The sequence below is a fragment of the Notamacropus eugenii genome, chromosome 5 (assembly GCF_028372415.1).
Source record: "Notamacropus eugenii isolate mMacEug1 chromosome 5, mMacEug1.pri_v2, whole genome shotgun sequence".
Taxonomy (NCBI): domain Eukaryota; kingdom Metazoa; phylum Chordata; class Mammalia; order Diprotodontia; family Macropodidae; genus Notamacropus; species Notamacropus eugenii.
The window spans coordinates 29,877,461-29,897,006 of NC_092876.1; the positions used below are offsets into that span (position 1 = coordinate 29,877,461).

Here is a 19,546-nt window from a genome sequence, read left to right on the forward strand (position 1 = left end):
GTGTGAGTTTTTAAGGGGGTCAGGGCGTCTCAGCTGAGTTTGTACAAATTCACATCTGAGTGGGTGTATTTGCGTCTTGGACTTTGGGTGTTTTCCCTCCTGCTGGTGTTTTGTGTTGTCTGTGGCTTGGGGTGTGCGTTTATGTGCCCACCCCTCCTTCCCCCTTCCCTGGGGCCTCTCTGCCTGCCACGGTGGCAGGCGGGCGCCCGCGGGCAGGGGCTGCGGTGGGCGTTGGCATGGAGCCCAGCCCACTGTATAAATATCCCCAGGCCTGGTGTGTTTACATGGTACATACCCTGGGAAGGGGACCTTGGGGAGGGGGGTCTGGGGAGGCACTAGCCAGCCCAAGACACTCATCCTCTCCCCAACTTCTTTCTCCCTGGCTTGGGAGAGGAGAGACAGAGCCCCAGGGTGGGATGCCTGGGTCTCTGAGGGGGCGGCAGGGGGCAGCCCAGAACACAAATATTTTCTCTGACTCCAGAGCCGTGGGCGAGACAGGGCCTGGCCCAGGACGCAGACGCAGACTCACTCCCCTTAACCCCCACAGGGAGAGACACAGACAGACTAATCGACCCACGGACCCCTTATTCCCCTGCAGGACACCAGCCATCCCCTGACCTGGAATCACCCAGCCTGTTCCAGAAGTGAAATGGACTGGGGCCGTGGGGGGCAGTGGGGACGCGGCGGGGGGGGGGGGGGGGGGGGGGGGCGGAGGGGGAGGAGAAGAGAAACACATCAAGAAACAATGGAAAAAGCAGATAACGGGGAGAGACAGATGGTGCCAGGGAGACCTCAGAACCAGGAGAGATGCCCCTTCCCCCACCCCAGAGCCTCTGGCTCTCTTCTAACCACACTGGGAGTGGGGGATAGGGTGGAGGATTTAAGGACAGGGACTGGGGGAGGGTCCTCCCCCTCACAGACATTCTTTGCTGGAAGTCAGCCCTCAGTCAGTGGCTGAGAAGCTTGCGTTCTCTGGGGCCTCAGTTTCCTTGTCTGGTCTATAAGATGAGTACGGCTTCTCTCCTTATGACTGATGCTCTTGGGACCTCATCTTGGCCTGTCTGTCCACTCCTGCAGGTTCCTACCTTCTGTGGGAATCCCATCACTTTGCCCCTGCCCCCTTCCCCCCAGCAGGCAGAAGGGTAGGGGTGGGGCATGTCTCCCCAGTCCTTACTCACCCCACATCCCCCGTGACTCAGCAGGAAAGTCCCACTGGGAAGGGAGAAGGGGAGGGGGAGGCTGCTAGGTGGTCTCCTTCCCATGGCTCCATTGGGAGCTCAGATACCTCTTCCCCCAAGGCTTTGGGGGAGGGGGGAGGGGAATCCAAGTCTTCTTTTCCTTTGGGGGAGGGGAAGCCTGGGGCCTGGGAAGGCAGGACGCCTGGGTTCCCACACAACAGGCTGAGTCACCAGGGTCATCTGGCTCCCATTAGGCACAGTGAGCCTGACTGTCGTCTGAGCCCCCCACCCAGGCAGGCCATGGGGCTGGACCTGAAGGGGGTGGGAAGGTCTTCATGGGGGAGGGGCAGAGGAAGGCAAAGGATGACTCAGGGCCCATGATAACAGGCTGTAAGTATTTGGGGAGTGTAAACAGGGCAGGAGGAAGTGAAGGAAGGGAAAGTTGTGGCTGTGGTTGGGGATTAGAGGGGAGCTGGGGGCAAACTCCATTCCTCCGAGGCCAGTTCTGTTCTGCCTGATGAGGGTAACCATGACAAAGATGGGGCTCAGGGACCTAAGGATCCTGAGTGACTCAAAGCGTGAAAGGAGGAGGGAGTTCCGGGGAAGAGTCATGGAGAAGCAGAGGGGTCTGGCCTGCTGCCTGAGGGGCCCCACAGAAGCACGGGAGGCAGCGGTTCCTCATCAGTCATGTTACAGGTGGGGGCTGGTAGTGCCCTGAAGAGGGCGCACCCTGTTGGGGGCCGGTGGCCACTGCACTCGCCCCTCTGGGGGAGGGGGGCCAAGGTCCTAGTCCTCATCTGGCTCTGTGCTCAGTGCCTCCCCAGGCTCCTCCTCATCGAAATAGCGTTCTTCCGCATCCTGAGTCACAATGTCCAGGTTGTCAAACTCTGGGTTGTCATCCACCTTACTGCAGTGGGGGGCAAAGGGAGTCAACAGGCTCACTCCTCTCAAACCAACCTTGGCCAAAAGGAGTGGGGCATAGAGGGCAGGGCTCTTCAGTCCAGGCCAGTGTTTCCAGGGCTGGATCCCCGAGTTTCAACCAACAAAACCGGGGCTCTAATGTTTGTGTTCCCGACCTCCCCAAGCCCTGGTTCCCAGGGGTATGGGGTGGGGAGGGAACGACAGACCCACCTGTAATCAAAGTCTCCATCTTTGCCATCCAAGAAGCGCTGGTGCATCCTGCTGGTGAACTCCTCCCTCAGGAAGACCTTCTCCTCTGAGTCAGGGATCCAGGCCTCTTCCTCCTGCCTGGGCCCAGAACCTGTTGGCCAGACCATTCAGGGAGTCCGTGGGGCTGCCGGGGGAGCCTTCCGTAGCCCCCCATGATCCCCAGGCCCCCTCTCTCACTTTCCTCCTCAGCAGCATTCTCATCTTCCTCCTCCTCCTCCTCCTCCAGGCAGGCGTCCTCCTCCTCCTGCTGCTGGAGCAGCCTTCGCTGCAGCAGCCCCTCCTGGTAGGACTGGAGGAGCAGGTCGGCAAGAGGGCAGCCATCTGGGGCCAGAGTCTTTGGGGAGCGGGCGGCAAGCTCCTCCTCACTCAGGTACTGTCCAATGTACTGCTCGTACAGCAGGGGGTCCCGGGCCCGCATCTGCTCATCACTGAAGTACTCCCCCCCTGGGGCACAGTAGGACACAGGCTAAGTCCATGGGTTGCCCTCCCTCTCCCCACAGTCCTTCCCCTCGTGGCCCCGCTATTTCCAGTGTCCATCTCAGCAACCCCCTCCCCCCCAGCCATCCAGCACACAGTACCCAACATCTTGGAACAACTGGGAATCCGTATCTGTAGTGGGGTAAGTCTCCTGCTTGTCCCAACCTGTGTTCTTGGCTACATTTTCAGTCTCTGTCCCTGCCCCCATCCTAGTCTGCAGATATGGTGCTGGCCTTGGTACCATATGTATGAACGACCTTGTGTCTGTCCCTGTCCCAGTCAGCGTGTGTGTGCGTGTCCCTGTCCCCATCCGTCTGTGTGCATGTCTCTGTCCCTGTCCCCATCACTGTGTGTACGTGTCCGTCCTTGTCCCAGTCCATGTCCGTGTGCACGTCCAGATGTCGGCTCTGCCTGCGGGTCTCCGTACCCCGGATGAGCTCCTGCAGGGCTGCATAGCGCCTGTTCCGGAGCCGGGTGCGGGAGGCTCTGTCCCGGCCGGCGCCGCCCCGCAGCACCTCAGCGCAGTAGAAGTCGGCCCGGTAGTCCCCCCGCAGGTGCTGGAAGCAGGCTAGGTGCTCCTCCCGGAGGCTGCTGCGGAACCGCTCCAGGAACACCAGGGGCTTGTCCCGGTACAGGCGGCCCAGGATGGCCACCTTCTCCCGCTCCGTGAAGTCGGGCTCGTCCTTCTGCTGGCTCTGCACCGGGATGCGGCTGCTGGCTACCGCGCGCAGCATGGCCCGGACGCCGGGCTCTCCCTGGCCCTCCTCCTCCTCCTCTTCCTCGGGCCGGGCAGGGCCCCGGCTCTGGGGGCCATCGGGGGGCTGCGCCCCGCTCGGCTCCCCCCAGTGCACGGCGCCCCCTCCCAGCCCGGCCCCGAGCTCGGGGGCTGCTGATGCGGCTGCTGCTGCTGGGATGGGAAGTGAGCACGCCCGCTGGGCGGGGCCGCCCACCTGGGCACCGCCCTCCGCCGGGCGGGGCCGCTCACCTGGGCACCGCCCTCCGCTGGGCGGGGCCGCTCACCTGGGCACCGCCCCGCCCCCACCCCCGCCCCCCGGGCGCTCCTGCTTTCGGGGCGCTCACACTCTTCCGGCTGTAGTAGGAAAGGGGCCCTGTTTCACAGACGGGGGTGGGGGCGCTGCGCCTCAGACGTGAAGCCCCTTGCACAAAACCAAGAGCTTGGAACCCAGCTCCTCCGCATCCCCCATCCTTTCCCTCTCTCCACTGACCCGCCCTTCGTGTAGGTTCAAAGACCCGGGGCGGGAACAAGCCAGGTACCGGGTACGGAGGGGAATCCATCTGCGCAGGCGCCGCCCGCTCGGGGCAGGTGTGCCCGTGTGCGCAGGCGCCAGCACCGCTCCGGCCCGACCGTGTGCGCAAGCGTCAGCAGCGTGGGGGCCGGCCCGGACAAGGTGCCAAGGAGGGCGGGGGAAGGGAAGCTCCGGAGCGCAGCTTTTGTCTCGCGTGGCTTCTTCACGAAAGCCTTCGGACGGAGCGGGGGTTTGCCGTTTCTGGAGACGTCGCCGCGGCCCGGTACCCTACCCTGCTGCGGCGCCAACTCTCACCTGCTCGGGGACCCTGAACCGCTTCCGCCTCCATCCTGAGTCCGCTCGGTGGCGATCCGGGCTCTCGGAGCCCGCTTCCGGCGCTCCGGGTGCGGCGCTCAAACCGGCCCTACCTCGGCCTGCGCTTCCGGCCCCTGGTTCCGCGCAGCGCCCGCCCCCAGGCGGTGTCCTCAGCAGCACCGAGAGGGGCGGAAGGGAGACTGCCTCTGCCCGCAAGGCGCTTGCGGCCAACCCGCGGAAGGACTGAGCCCTTCAGCCTGCTCCCCCGGCAGCCGCTAGGCGGCGCAGCGGGCCCGGCCAGCCCCGCAGCCCGCGGTTCCCAGGGGCCCAATAAGAGCACCGACTCCCCAGGGCCGGGGCAGCCTCGAACGGGCTCCGCACAGCCCCTGGAAGCGCCAGAGGCGGGGTGTGAGGGCGACCCCAGGGCAGAGCCAGCGCCCCCTCCCGAGGGGGCAGGAGCTCCGGGCCGGGCCGGGAGGGCGCTGGGCAGGCACTTGGTGCAGAGACCAGGCCTGCATTTTATAGCTGGGCAATTATCGGCGTAGGAGTGAAGGGTTGAAAAAACTTTAGGATGTTGAAAACGAAATGTGTTAAAACACTGAGAGTGATGAGTAAAACGTTTTAGCGTTGCCTGTTGCCCCCTATGCTCCACCCTTTCTTGTTCCTCATAACAGAATCTTTTAAAAGTTGTAGAGAAAATCATCCAGCCAATACAGACCAAAAGAATCCTATGCAGTGTTCACGCCCGCAGGCTTCCCCTCCCGCTCTGCAAAGGAGTGCGCATCTCATTAGGAGAGATGTGATCATTTAACCCATGGGATATGATGGTGCCACCAAAAAAAGAGGTCAGAGGAATCTCTAACAGTGCCTGGCACTTAGCAGGCACCAGCTATAATTAGGGTATAGGGGCATGGAGGAGCGGTCACACCTAGAAGAGAATGTGGAGAGGCAACATGAAAGCAAAGGAAGGAGGATTCTGGAGGAGGGGGTGATTGTGTCAAAATTGGGGGAGAGATGAAGAATTCATTGAACATTGTGCTAGGTGTTGGAAAGTGTGGACTGAGAAGAGGCCACCAGATTTAGAAATTATGAAATCAGTCTCAACTTGGAGAGGCTTCAGACTGGTGATGGGGTCAAAAGGCGGATTGCTAGGAGCTAAGAAATGTGTGGAAAGGTGGGGTTGTAGAAGTAACGGGTGTAGGAGGCTTTTCCTGAGCTGGGCTGCAAAACAGGTTAGAGATAAAGGAGGGATGATAGGATCAAGTGAGGGCTCAGCCTTGGCAGGAAGGCAGACCACCCCTTTCCTAGGGCCTGAAGCAGAGAAGGAAATGGAACAACTTTGAAGCGGAAAACAGAGAGGACAGAAAGCAGCAGGGAGTGGACAGGTGAGGACGGGGAAGAATGTTAATAGAGTAGCAATGAGGGCCCTATTGAGATAAAGAGAGCAGACCCAGGATAGAGGTCCTAGTGAGGTTCAGTAGTGCTCCCCCTTCTCTGGGCCCGATTCTTCAGCTACAAAATGAGAGGCTAAGTGACTTCTAAGACCCCTTTCAGCTCTGAACCATATTAACCCACAAACCCCTCATTTTCAGCTGTGGATGGAGACCCAGTGATCTGTCCCAATTCCAATAGGAAAGGAAGGCCCAGTTTTTATCACCCTTGAGAAACATTGAGGAAAAGAACATTCCCTTTGGAGTCAGATGACCTTGAAGGAAATCCTGTTACTTTGGGCAGGTTTCAGCTTCCTCATCTGGACCCAAGGTGTCTTGTAGCTTTTTGCCTTTATGCACTGAAGGAGGAAATGGCAAACCACTCCAGGATCTTTGCCAAGAATACCCCATGGCCATGGTCCAGGGGGTCACAAAGAGTTAGATATGACTGAACAACTATGATTCTGGTAGATTCAACGACCAGTGAGTTAACAGTGAAATGGTAGTCAAAAAGCTGGCTTACCCTGAGGCTGTAGTGATGGGCCTGGTGTTCACCGGCCCCCAACTGGGGCTTGGAACAGTTGGTATTTCTGATCCTCTGGGCTTTGGCACTGACTCAACATAGTCCCACTCTGGAACAGGCCCAGTTCTGGGCATTTTTACTTAAGCCATTAACAAACAGGAGGGCATGTGGTGAGGTGACTGGGAGGGTCGCACTCTTAGAGAATCAATGGAAAGGACTGAGGACTAGCCTAGAGATTTAGGGGAGCCCTCAGAGCTGTCATGACGGGGAGGAAGAATGGCCGACGTTCAACTGCAGAGTCAGATGAAGCAGAGCAAAGCTGTCAAATACACCGCTGGAATGCTCCCAAGTGTGGCCTAGAACCGGATCAGAATGGGAAGCACAGCAAAGTAATGCAAAAGAAATCCATAAAAGTTCATAATTTCCCAAGTTGGGCCAGTCATTCCCATACTGCCTTCCCACAACCATTCAGGTCTCAGGGAGCCTCCCATTTTCACAAGTCTAAGCTTGCCTAAGGGGATCTTCTGCTTCTGGGCCATGCTCCTAGAACAGACTGGTAGAGGCAGCTTAGTCTAGTGAAGGCAAGCTGGAGGGTCCACAGCTACTGTGCCAAGCATTGTGACACTACACGAGGGAGGGAGGGCCAGGATGGGCTCTCCTGTGGTCCTGGGGGGAAGAGTCCTCCCTGCTTACTCCCTGGTGAGGAGCCTTCCAGAAGGAGGGCACAACGAGGGGAGGGAGAAGAGGGTGGCCACCAATTTTTCAGGACTTGTTTCTCCACGTCTTCACACCACATGGCTAGATTAATTTACTAGAGCCAGTTTCTCCCTCTGCAAAGTGGGAATGCAATTTGCACAGCATTCCTCCTCAGGAGGAACTATCTCTGCTGGGATGTTCAAAGGGAAGAGGGCAACCAAGAAGAAAGCCAGCAGGGGGAGTGAAAGGTCAGTCCATGGCCAGGCCAGAAGTCAGGAAAAGACCCAGGTCCCAGATTCTTTGTGGGAGCATCCCAACAGCTCAGCTTCAGATTCATCCTTGATTCAACTGGATTCCTCCTCAGTCTAGCATCCCCCATGGCCCATCTCTGTCCCACGTACACCTCACACCTAGGGCATGGCACATTCAAAACAAAACTCCTCCACTCCCTTCCCCAAACCTGTCCCCTTCTCCTCAGGGGACATACTGCCAGAGAAACCAGAGTCAATCCTCCCTTCCCTTTGCTTTCAGATGAAAAACAAAGGTAGATACCAGCTCCCCATTTACATCGCTACCACCTTCATCCAGTCTCCACCCCGCCTTCCCTCTTTCCACTCTAATTCACCCTTTTCTCATCCATAGCTACCAAACCATAGGCCCACTTCCCCCAGCCCCTAGAACAAACCTCAGTGACACCCTGCCCTATCACCACTCCTCAGCTTGATCCTGAGAGCTCTCCATGCAACAGCTGTGTTCATCCTCCCCCTTACAAGCCCTAGTCCCACTCAGCAGGGGGCTGGCTCTGGGTCCTTTCTAACACAGTGATTGGCCTGTGGTCGTTGCCCATGGTGCCTGACTAGGACTGGGGTTTGGGGGCTGCACAAAGGCTTTCCAGGATGAGTTGTGTGGGATGTGGGCTTGGATGCCACCTCTGACCCTTGCCAAGTTGTGGCCCTGGGCGGCAGTCACTTTGCCTGAGGCCTAGTTTTCTTTTCTGAAAAGTGGGGGTTATTCTGTGCTGTTCCTCAGTCTGATGACCCCCAGCATGTGTCCTGCACACACCAGCTTCTCTTTCCCTTGCTCATTCCACCCCACCTCCCAAAGCGCAGGTCCTACTCTTTCTGAGGCCTCTCCCCAATATGGTCTCCTTGGGGCTCAGGCAGCTGGGAGGTGGTCTCTGGACCGCTGTGGTCCTTTCTGCGTTTGTGCCAGAGGACTGGGACTTGACCTGGGGTCAGCTGTTGTCTGCACAGCCTGGCATCAGATTCCCTAGGTCAGCTTCTTTCCTTTCTCTCTCTTCCTCACGGGCCTCGCACATATTGGGGGCCTGAATACTTGGCTGATTTGGGGTATGGGTGAAAAAAACCAGAAGGAAGACACCCCAAGGGAAATAGGCTGGGGGAATCACACGGAGGTGGCAGCTATACTGTTTCCTGAGAACTGATGCCGCTTGTGGAGGGAGACCCTGGATCTGGGCCTTCTCCAAGGGCCTCCCCCCCCCTTCCCATCCTTTGCCCCTTGCTCTCCCTCCCACCCCAAGAGACGACCAGCACATCTAGAATAAAAGTTTTAAAGTTCAATAGTCACTCTCTCCAAATACAAAAAGCAGTTACAATTCAACTCAACACAGAAGCGTGTGTGCAAAGTTATGGGAACTTAGACATTGTATAAAAAGTTAGGTTAAAGATGATTCTGTGGTTTCATTCCCAAGTGGATGCGTGCTCGTCCTCAGTCACCTGAACTCAGCAAAGAAATTGTTACCTTGATGAAATATTAACAGCCGTCCCACAGTAAAAACTGACATAAATTCTAAAAATTAAAAAACAGCATAATTACCATAAAACATCTGGCTTGCCTCTTCCTCCCTCCATCTTTTTTCTTTTTTTTCTTTTCTTTTTTTTTTTTTTTGCAAAGTCTCAGACAATAAAACATCTCCAGCAGGGGCTGCTTTCTAGAAGGCCTGGCAAGCTGAGAGGGAGGAGGAGAAATCAAGGGCAGCAACCACGGCCACCCTGGGCTCTCCTCCGGCCCCTGGAGCTGCTGAGTGTTTTCCCCACTGGAGGGGAAGGAGCAGGGGCAGGCAGCATAGGACCGGTGTTTCAAAAAGAAAAAAAAGAATAAAAAGCAAAGGGGCTTCTTTCTTTTTTCACTGCATTGTGGAACTGGAAAAAGAGTGGGAGAGGATGGAGGAATCAAGCGCCTTCTCAATGGGAGGATGGGCAAGAAAGGCAGGAGCTGAGGACAGACGGATGGACAGACAGACAGACGGATGGACGGACGGACACAGCTGGGCAAGGCGGCAACTGCCCTCTGGCCCAGGCCGGAGGGTGTGGTCTCTGCCTTGGGGAAGCCTCAGCTACTGCGTACTTGAGCCCCCCTGTGTGCTCCCCGAATAGCTCCCGTAGTCATAGTTGCCGTAGTATGGTGGCCACTGGCCCTGGTAGTACTGGTTCCATTGCTGCGCGTACTGGAGGCAGGGAGAGAACAGAGAGAATACGAGGCTTCAGCATCTGGGGCAGGAAGGCCTGATTCCAGGTGCCCAGGGCCGCCTCACTGGGCACGCTCAGAGGACACCCAGACAGAAAGCTCTTTGGATTTCACCGGTTCATTCATTCACTTCACTCACACATGCACACAGCCAACACTTAATGGAAGATGTTTTGTTGGCTGCTGCCTCCTGCCCCTCTGTGTTAGGAAAGGACAGGGATGGAAGTACAGGGAGGTTACAGAGAGAAGGAGCAGACTGTGAGCTCACTTCACCAATGCTGTGCCCCTGGCCAAACTGAGGCCCAGACCACATGAAGTGCCACCCACACGCAAGCATACCCACACACACTTTCTCCCTCCCCTCCCCACTTTCCCAGGGCCTACCTGCTGATACTGGTTGTAGTTCTGCTGACTGTAGGTCTGTCCTGTAGGAGGTGGTGGTGGGGTGGTATAGGGCGGGGTGTAGGCCGTGTAGCTGGCATAGTTGTAGGTGGGAGGGGGTGGTGGCGGTGGCGGTGGAGGTGCAGTGTAAGCTGGCTGGGTGTACCCTCCCTGATTGTAGGTTGGGGTGTAGGTTTGCTGCAAAGGAAAACAGAGTGATTTGTAGATGGGCACAGAATGGAAACACCCTCACCCCACTGGGTTTGATGGACCCAAATGCTTTTACTAAATGCTCTTGTCTCTTTCTAGGATGTCGTTAGACCTGGGTTTGAGGGCCAGCGAGGTCCTGAGCAGGTCACTCCCCTTTTGGCTACACACCACAAAGGCTCTTCTGGCCCCAGTCTAGGTAGCCAGTTTTTCCTCAGTCACCACAGAAGGTTCTTCCAAATAAGCGGGGATCATCACAATACCAGGAGACAGTGGGCACAAGGAGACCCATGCTCCTGGACTGTGGGTACCAGGTGTTCCCCACCCTGCTGACCACATAACCAAGGGAGGTCAGAAGCCCGAAGGGCAAGTCCAAGTTTCATTCCTTGGGGACCATGGGCAAGTACCCAACCCTAGGTCTCAGGAGCCTCATCTATGAAATGGAACTCTGGACAAAAGGGCTGCAAAAGCCCCCACCAAGTTCATTCTAAGATGGGATGCTGCTGCTGTCCGTCCAGCAGGAAACATGCTCACAAACAGTTCGCAGGGAGTTGAGGTCGATTTCCCCAATGGCAACTGGGCAGTCAGGGGTATGAGTAGCCCAAAGGCAGGCCACCCCACAGGCCTCCTAGTCTTTACCTAGGGGCTATAAATTTGCTTTTTCTTGGCAAAGCAATTTGAGTTAAGTGACTTGCTCAGGGTCACACAGCAAGTAAGTATGAGGTGTCTGAGGCTGGATTTGAACTCTGGTCCTCCTGGCTCCAGGGATGGTGCTCTATCCACCGTGCCACTTTTTTCTTCTAAAAAGGTTTAGAAAGTCATACTTCAAGATAATTAGTTTTTCTTGCAATGCTACACATCTCACTTTATGCATCTAAAGACATTTTTCTGAAAAGGTCCATAGGCTTCGCCAGACTGGTTGCCCAAGGGTTCTGAGATTGAGAGCCCCTGCTGTAAGCCAGCCCCCTCACTAGAGAGATTGGCCGTTTTGTGCTTGTACAAGGGAGACAGAGCAGAAGGACTGCTTCAAGGCACCAAAGAGTAACCGGTCATCCCAGCAGCCCTAAAGCCTTGGCCTCTCCAGAGGCTCAGATCCTATCACCCATCTGCCTGCCACAGTGGCCCCCCTCACTCCCTACCCCCTAGGCAGGGCTTACCTGGGGGGGGCTGTAGCTGCTGACGGGAGGATTGCTGCTGCCACTGCTGGCCCCAGAGGTGGGGATGTTGCTGCTTTTGTAGCTGGTGACAGTGGTGCTGCTGGTGCCACTGCTGTTGGGGGGCTGGCTCCTGGCAGGGGGGTAGTTCTGGGGCTGAGGAGCCCTCGGGTAGCCCCCTCGACTGTTGGAGCTGTTGTCCCGGTTATTGCTGCCCCAGCGGTTCTGAGTATAGCCCCCGACACTGTTATTGCTTCCACCCCCACCTCGGTTGAAACCTGGAAGCAGCAAAGGGTCATTTGGTCAGGTGACTACTTCACTCAGGGTCTTCCGAGGACAAAGAATCTTGGATGGGGGTAGGGGGAAACTAGGTTTAACATAACCAAGAGTGGTAGGAAACACCCCAAGCAGAGCTGGGAGCCAATCCCAGCCCCCATGATGGGCCTAGTCCCTAATGTCAGGGGAATGGATCAAAAGTCTTCAGGTCCTGAGTGATAAACCCCTTGAGTTGGAATAAGACTTGGTCACTGCCCTTATTCATTCACCAGACAATCAACTTAAGTGTACCCTCGTGTTGGGCATTATAACTCTTCAGTCATTTCAACTGTATCCCACTCTCCATGACCCCATGTGAGGTTTTCTTGGCAGAGACCCTGGAATGGTTTGCCATTTCCTTCTCCAGCTCATTTGACAGGTGAGAACAGGGTGAACTGACATGCCCAGGGTCACACAGTTATTACGTCTGAGGTGGGATTTGAATCGGGTCTTCCTGACTCAAGGGGTGAGGTCTAGAGATCCCACTGATGCTCTGAAAATCCCTAAGCTCCCAGATCGTCCAGCAGTGTTGAGTGATTGTCACAAAGGCAGAGATGGGGCAGAGAAGAGTCTGGACTTTTGACTCCAGAGGATACTGCTCTCATGAGCCATACAGGAATTTTTAAAATATGAAGCAGAAGCAAAGATAACTAAGTTCTGAAGACTCAAGGCAAGAATGGCACCACCCCTGGAAACGAATAGCAATAACTAGTCCCCTTTGTTATAACTCTGCCTTGGAGGTTAAGGGTTGTTGTTCTCCCCATTCTACAGCTGAGCAAACAGAGGCAGAAGAGTCTGAGTGACTGGCCCAGGGCAACCTAAGTAGGAAGTGAATGAGCCTGGATTTGAACTTGGGTATTTCTGACACCACTCCAGTCCTGGCACTTCCCTCATTGTCCCATGCCAGCTCCTTGTGTACACAGGCAGTACAGGCAACTCAGGAAGGCATGAATTCAAATCTGGCCTTAGGTACCTGCCTGCCTCAGTTTCCTCATCTGTAAACTAAGGATAATAGCATCTCCCTTACATGGTTTTGGTGAGAATCCAATGAGACACAGAATTGTTAGCCATTATTACTGTCAGCACCACTGAGACTGGGGATTAATATAAAAGATGCCAAATTGGCCTCAAAAACATGATGTTGGAGCTGAGATCAAAGAAACGTTTGGGCAGCTCTCTGAGGTGGACTCAGCTTCTTTTTTTTCTACCCAAGAGAACAACCACAAGCCAAGGAAGGACAGGACAGAAGTGGTTAATGGGGAGGATAAGGAGATGTTGGAGATGGCTGCTGGCTGTCTGCAGTGAAAGCTGATCTGCTTTCAGGGACATCTGAACAACTGCAGACTGGGAGATTTGGGACCAGTCCTGAAGCTGAGTGAACTTCCCAGAAGAAGAGCAAAGGCCTTGTAAACTAGAGGGCAGGGAGCTGGACTCTGGGTGGCACAGAGGAATCCCGAGTTCAAATCCAGCCTCAGACACTGTACAGCTATGGGACCCTGGGCTGGTCACTTTCTATCTGCCTCAGTTGCCTAAATTGTAAATGGAGACAATACAGCACCTCCCTCCCCAGGTGGTTGTGAGGACTGTGGGAGGTCACATTTGTAAAGCTCTTGCACACAAAGCCCTCTGTGCTGGCTGCCATCGCTCAGACTCAGCACCCCCAGTTCAAGGTGAGGAAATTGGTGTAACTGGTAAGCTGGTGCAGGTGTAGGCCTACCTCACCTTGGATCATGTCTGGAGTTCTGGTTGGGGCTGATCTTTTCCTGGACATGGGGTTATGCCTCAGGTGGTGAAAGGGGCACATACATCTTTTGTACTCTCTGCCCACAAGAATGGTTTATGAATGATTAATAAACCAGTTGTTAGCTTTTTAAGGATAATCCCAGACCTATGGAAGGGTTTGTGAGCATTCTGGAAGTGAGAGGAGGCAGGGACACGTGGAAGTGACTGTGGCTTTATAAAGAAAGGGCCTGGTCTGACTAGACTCATTTCCATTTTCGGGGAGGGTTACTAGACTGGTAAATCGGGGAAGGCTGGGCACCCTAACCCTTGGCAAAGTCTCTGAGGCTTGGATATATTCTTGTGCAGAACGTGTAAGAGATGTAGACTGGGTGATAATACAGTTGGGGGGTTAAGAAGTGGCTGAATGAACAGACCCAGAGTCAGTCTTAATGGCAGATGTCTCTAGTGCCAGGGCCCACTGGTACTGAATGTTCTTATCAGTCTCCTGGATGACAGCCACAGGAGCACAGACTCACAGCTGGCAAGGACATTGCTAATGACACGTAGTATTTAGCAAACATGCAGATGATATGCAAATATGCAGATAACAATGGCTAATGAAGAATAAGATATGTCAATGTGACTGAAGGATGGACTGAATGGACACAAGTGAGAGTGCAGAGGGAAAACTGGATGCCTCTGCTGTGTTCTTCATTTGTGCTGAGAAGACCAGCTTCCCAGCTGGGGTCCAGCTGGACCCTGCCCTGGTCATGTCTCATGCTCTGTTGTAGCCATCTGGGTGGGGGACTTGGATAAACAGACTTGAGAAGACATCTCAGAGTCAGCTGAAGGAAGGGAAAGAGCTTTGAGCTGGATTTGTTCTGCTTCAGCCCATGGGGCAGCCTTGGCTCCATGATGCTCCAGTGTGACTGAGGCAGGAGCCCTGGGGGGCCCGGATGGGGGGGGGAGGAGGGGCTTCCAGCCTGGCAATCTGTGACTAGAGCAGGTCAAGGTTTACCAACATGCTTTACCTACAGCTTAAGCATTGATGAATGATTCCATTTTACAGATGAAAAAAACTGAGGGGAAGGACTTGCCTAGAGTAGCATAGCGATGCTATGAGCCAGGGTTCCAGACTCTCAGGCCCAGTGTTTCTCTGACCAGACTCTGAGGCTCTTCCACTTTCACTTCTGCCAGAGAGGACTGGACCTGGGCCCTTCAAGGACTGAGGCAACTCCCAGCTAAGGAAACCCTCCCGAGGGAGAACAGCCCTTTTCTGCCACCAAGTATCTGATGGGAGTGACCTGGAACACGGAGAAGTGACTCACTCAGGGTCACACAGCAGTGTGTCAGGGATGGGATTTGAACCCAGGTCTTTCTGGCCCTGAGTTGCCTCATCTCCACATTTTCAAGTTTCATGTGTGTGTTGACTTCCCAACTGGATTAATTCCCCCCACTTCTGGCCACCACTGGGGAAAGATCATGGTCAGGGATGGGGACACGTGCTAGAGATGCCTTTCAGAAGGGATCCCCTGTTGGCTGGCTTGGGAAAAAGGGCAACCTGGTTACTGTCAGAGGAAAAGACAAGATGATCCCATAAAGTCCTCAGGACTCACCAGGAATACAGGGGAGGCGGAAGGGAGGGGAGGGCTGGGTTACCTCCTCGGTAGCTGCCGCTGCCACCACTGCCACTGCCACCACCGCCACTGCTGCCCCCTCGGTTCTGGAAGCCCCCTCGATTGCCCCCAGGTGGTCCTCGGTTGTCATATCGCTGGAAGCCCCCAGAGCCTCCCCGGCCCCGGAATCCTCCCGAGTTGCTGCCCCCACGACTGTCAAAGCGTTTCTCTGGAGGAGGTCCGGCCTTCCTGCCTTCTTCATTGTATTGTCTCACCAGCTTGTCAGCCTCCTCCCGCTGGAGTTCGATGAAGAGGACTTCATCCAGAAAGTCCCCAACGCTGGGCAATGTGAAGTTGGCTTTGGGGCGTGCCCAGGAGGGGAGAGGAAAAAAGGAGGCATGGTCAGCTACTTCCAGGGCCTGAGAAACAAGTTCACCTTGGAGGCAGAGGGCGTTAGTCCTCCCTTCCCTGAAGGTCACATATTTGGGGGCAGTGAGAAGAGAAGGAAGGTAATGACTTATGAATGGACCATAACCCCTCTACTTGTGTCCCTTTTGTGCTTACAACAGTCCCTGATGCCCAGCAGGACTGTTTGGGGCCAACCCTTCTGTGATGCTCTGCCAATGCCACCTTGTATTAGGGGATGGGGATGGATGGGCTCAGTCTTTCCAAAACACTTCCTGGCTGTTTGTAATTCAATTTCACAAAAGCTCCAAGTGGGACTAATAAGGTCAAGTGTCCCCAGTTTGTAGACAAGGGAAAGGGTGAAGGAGATCTCCCAAAACATGCTGGGTCTCACGTGCTGTTAGCCAGCTCATTAAGTGAAAGGCCTGGGTTAACGCTTGTCCCCTGCCTCTCAGGCTAGCGCTCTTTCTACCATTACACACTGACCATCGACTGTCAGCAGAGTCAGATTTTGTTTTTGGTGGCAGAGGGTGGGGGAAGGGAGGACAAGAGAGCCAGAGGAAAGATATCTCTTCTTCCCCTTGGCAAGTTCCAGTTTATGGAATATCTCCACTAAATGCTGGAGCCAACCATGGAGAAAAAGGGGAGCAAAGAATGGCAAGGAGCAAACTAACAAGGGCATTCTGATATTCTCCCCTCTTAGCCTGTGAGGCCAGGACTGGGGTGACTGCTTTTCCTACCTTTCATTTCTAACACGGCATGATCAGGCACATCCTTCCCCTCTTCATCTGTGCGTCTTATCGTTCGATCTTTCAGGTCCTCGTCCGTGGGACAAATGACAATAGCCTTGCGTTGGAAACCTTCAAAAGGACGCATTTTTCGTCTCTGGGCTGATCCATAAACATTTGTCTAGCAATAAGTGACAAAGAGGCAAACAACTGTTATATGTCCTTTAGTTTGGGGGGTGCCTGTAGCAAATGGTCAATAAAGACACTCCATGGGAAGCCCTCAGCTACAGCATCATGAAGCCAAAGCTGGAAGGGCCCTGAAGCCATCTAATTAGATATTTTACAGGTGAAGAAATTGAGGTCCAGGGTGGTTGAGTGAGTGGATTTTGAAGCCAGAACCTTGCTTTCAAGAGGCCTCATCCTCCTTTTCAGGACGGTTCTTTAAGTGACAGCAGAGCCTGACCTAGAAAGGCGGTGCTTCACGTCTCCAGGATCCTCTATGCCCCGCCTCCCGCCACCCCATCCTTCTGGGCTGAGGGTCAGCCTGGTTTGATGCTGCCTAGGAATAAGATGCAACTACAAAGGCAAGTCAGGGAAAAGACACTTAGTGAGCTAGTGAGTGGTGAGGGGAGATTTACTCTTGGGAAAACTGAGTCACAGAGTGCTGTCAAATATGCTGCAAACAAGAAGCATTTATTAAGCACCTACTGTGTGCCAGGGTCCAGGCTAGATGCCAGGGATACAAAGTTCCAAACATCACAAGCCCTGCCCTTAAGAGCTTCTATTCTGTCAGGGGTGGTCCAGGTCAAAGGGGGATGAAATTTGAGAAACTCATCTCCTTCCTCCCAGCTGACACAAACACGTATCCCTAAGCCTGCCCTTCAACTAGAGAAGGGGGCTCCAATGATGGCCACCTTTTGGAGCACCAAAGACAACCAGATTTGTCCTCTTCTGTCTGTCTTCCACAGGAAGCCCTTCTTTTAGGGACAAAGCAGTTCCCTTTACGAGGCACTCATGGGCTTGGCCTGCCCGTGCTGGAATGCCCTGGGTGCCTCATCCAGCCATGTAAATGGAGTTTCCAGTTCTTTGAAAGAACAGTTGGCACTACTTACTTTACACAGTGCTTTGGGTTAGGAAAGCCCTTGGCAAATCCTAAGGCACTAAAGGTACCTGAGCTTTTAGCAGGAAAAGGGCCTGAAATGCTCTGCTCAGCTGGATGGGAGGTCACTGTATCACTGAGCAGGTAGCCATGGAATTTAGCTTCACGAGCCAGCCCCCAACCCAGCACAATGTTAGTGCTCACCTATAGGCTTTGGCACCAAGTCATTGTGCTAGGAAGCCAAGCCAATGGGTAAAGCCAAGTACCTGGGTCCTGGTCCTGACTTCTTGGGCAAGGCTCTTCTTTCTGGGCCTATTTCCTCCTCTGAAAACTAGTTTGCTTCTAATTGAGCCATCCTGGGTTGTGTCTTCTCTGAGGAAGTTGAGAATGGGCACTGTTTCATGAAGCACTTCCTGATGGCTATGGCCCACGTGGGGGTTCTAATTGAGTAGGGTTGGGAGGGGAACTGTGTGAAATAGCCATGGTCCTCAGCTCCTTGTCACAGGATCAGGAGGATAACCTCTCAAAAATCCCCCATACCTCAAATTAAAGGCACTTTTATTTTGTCCAACAAGGAAGCAGTATTTTTTTTTGGCAGCAGTCTCTTTTTTTTTGGCAGAGCAGGTCACTGACCATCTCTGTTTGTCACTATCTAGTACACTCCACCAACAGTCTTTTACAAACATCACCTTGGCACAGTCTCCTGGTCATAGGACAGCTTTTTTGTCCTACTGACCACAAAGAAGTTGTATTACCCTCTTCAGCCCTCTGAGACAGAGGGATCTTTGGCAACAGGAAGGAGAAATGTTTAGGGCTGTGATACAATGCCATGTACCAGTGGGCATCTTCACTGTCTAGAAGATGGGGGCTGATTCTTTCCTCTCTTTGTGTGGTCTCTCTTTGGGGATCAACTTTCTAAGGGAACTCTCCTTACATCTCCAAAAGGCATTGGGGTCAGATTTGGATAACCTTGGGGTCTCAATTCCACAGCTGAGCTGTCCCATAACACCTTCGATATTTCCTTCTAGGAAGGGGCATGCATTGGCCAAGGGCCCTGTGGTCTTTGTGGGGAGCAGTTCTCAGGGTAGTTGTTTTAGGCAGCTGTCTTTCTGCTTCTTGACCAACAGAGCTGGAGCAGAAGACCACACACTCCCTAACATGTGGTTAGAAATCCCCATGGACTGAGGCAGGTCACTCACTGATGAAGAGCGAGACAGGCCAAACTTTGTGGTTTGGAAATTGTGCTTCCTAGCGACAATGGTGGCAAATATTAGAAAATGAATACAGCAGCTAAAATCCAGCTGGAAGTGTAGGGCTGAGTCTGTTTTCTGGCTATCCCCCATATGGAGAAAGGGAGGAAACAGTTCCAGTTCAGAGGCTGTTGCTACAGCAAATACAGCCTGAGCTTGGGGCCCCTGGGTTGGATGTGGCGCCAAGGGACCACCAGGGCTGGTTGCTAGGATACACTACAGCTGCAGAGAGATAGAGAGAGTGAGTGTGTGTGTGTGTGTGTGTGTGCGCGCGCGCGCTGCCTACAATGCTGGCTCTTCTGTTCACATAGGAAACCAGCTTCTCTGCTCTTTATAGTTTTTCCTATTGCAATAATTTCTATCCATCTTAGGTAGGTCCCTGCACAAACAAGATACATACGACATTACGTATGCTCTCACATGGTCGACCGGTCGGGAAAGTATTTGACAGAACATGGCCCCATCAGGTTCCACTGTGAGTAGCTACAAAATATGGTTATCGAGCAGGCAGAGTAAGAGGACATTGCTGACTTGTGCCTTTGGCCTGTTTGATTCCAGAGGCGGAATAAGGAGGAAACTCTGACACTGACTGAACCAGACTTGGCTTGTGCTCGCCTCCTGGTGGAATCATGCGTGTGGGGTGGAAAGCTGGCCTGTGTGTGAATGACACTCTCCTCTTGGCAAGCCTGCCAACAGCTGTCAGGAGTTTCCCCTAGGCCACAGCTCTCAGCTGGCGCAAACCCCCACAGCTGGGCCCCTTTCTTCAAAGTGCATCCCCTATAGGCATCAGAACCAGCCTTCTGCCTCCTGAGGCAGACAAGAGGCTTTTTTGGTCTTGAGAAAGGTTCCAAACTCATTTCTCCAACCTCACTACCATATGAAAATTCCTGTTAGTACTAATGCCTGTATCAGAGTCTTGGGAGAGAGAAGCTAGCTAGTTATTCTTTTAGGTCCTTGGGCTAATGGTGGTGAAACTTCCTGATCACTACCTTTCCTTCCTGCCACACAACACAAAGGCAACAGGGATGGAAGTCCCGACTACTAAATAGGCGAGGTGACTTATAATGGAAGGGATGAGGGTGGGCAGCACCATCATGTTATTTATCTAAAGGACAGATGTAAAGGTGTTGAGGGCCAAGGGATTAG

The 19,546-nt window shown here is 54.0% G+C and overlaps 2 protein-coding genes across 4 annotated transcripts in view; both read right to left on the bottom strand.

Annotated features, from left to right (window-relative positions):
- Nucleotides 1-1,553: 1,553 nt before the first annotated feature.
- Nucleotides 1,554-4,182, bottom strand: CCDC97 (coiled-coil domain containing 97). Its single transcript, XM_072608186.1, has 5 exons — nt 4,101-4,182; nt 3,253-3,732; nt 2,526-2,792; nt 2,310-2,439; nt 1,554-2,085 (listed from the first exon to the last, which is right to left on the bottom strand). The coding sequence occupies exons 2-5, from the start codon at nt 3,557-3,559 to the stop codon at nt 1,965-1,967; spliced, it is 825 nt and encodes a 274-aa protein (XP_072464287.1). The 5' UTR covers nt 3,560-3,732; nt 4,101-4,182; the 3' UTR covers nt 1,554-1,964.
- Nucleotides 4,183-8,597: 4,415 nt separating this feature from the next.
- The window catches only part of HNRNPUL1 (heterogeneous nuclear ribonucleoprotein U like 1), a 30,009-nt gene continuing 19,060 nt past the window's right edge, over nt 8,598-19,546 (bottom strand). For all 3 annotated transcript variants that reach the window (XM_072608184.1, XM_072608182.1, XM_072608183.1), the window contains 5 exons: nt 16,064-16,232; nt 14,962-15,276; nt 11,269-11,543; nt 9,908-10,102; nt 8,598-9,503 (listed from right to left, as the gene is read on the bottom strand). In XM_072608184.1, coding sequence (XP_072464285.1) covers nt 9,393-9,503; nt 9,908-10,102; nt 11,269-11,543; nt 14,962-15,276; nt 16,064-16,232 — 1,065 coding nt within the window. In that variant the 3' untranslated portion in view covers nt 8,598-9,392. The remainder of the gene's footprint in view (nt 9,504-9,907; nt 10,103-11,268; nt 11,544-14,961; nt 15,277-16,063; nt 16,233-19,546) is intronic.

Bases quoted from the DNA above. Each gene is read 5' to 3' on its own strand.
- CCDC97 (XM_072608186.1), bottom strand. From the start codon at position 3,559: ATGCTGCGCGCGGTAGCCAGCAGCCGCATCCCGGTGCAGAGCCAGCAG. The intron at 2,793-3,252 runs GTACGGAGACCC...ACTGTGCCCCAG, and splicing joins CCTGCAGGAGCTCATCCGGG to GGGGGGAGTACTTCAGTGAT. The intron at 2,086-2,309 runs GTGGGTCTGTCG...CCCCCACTGCAG, and splicing joins GATGGAGACTTTGATTACAG to TAAGGTGGATGACAACCCAG.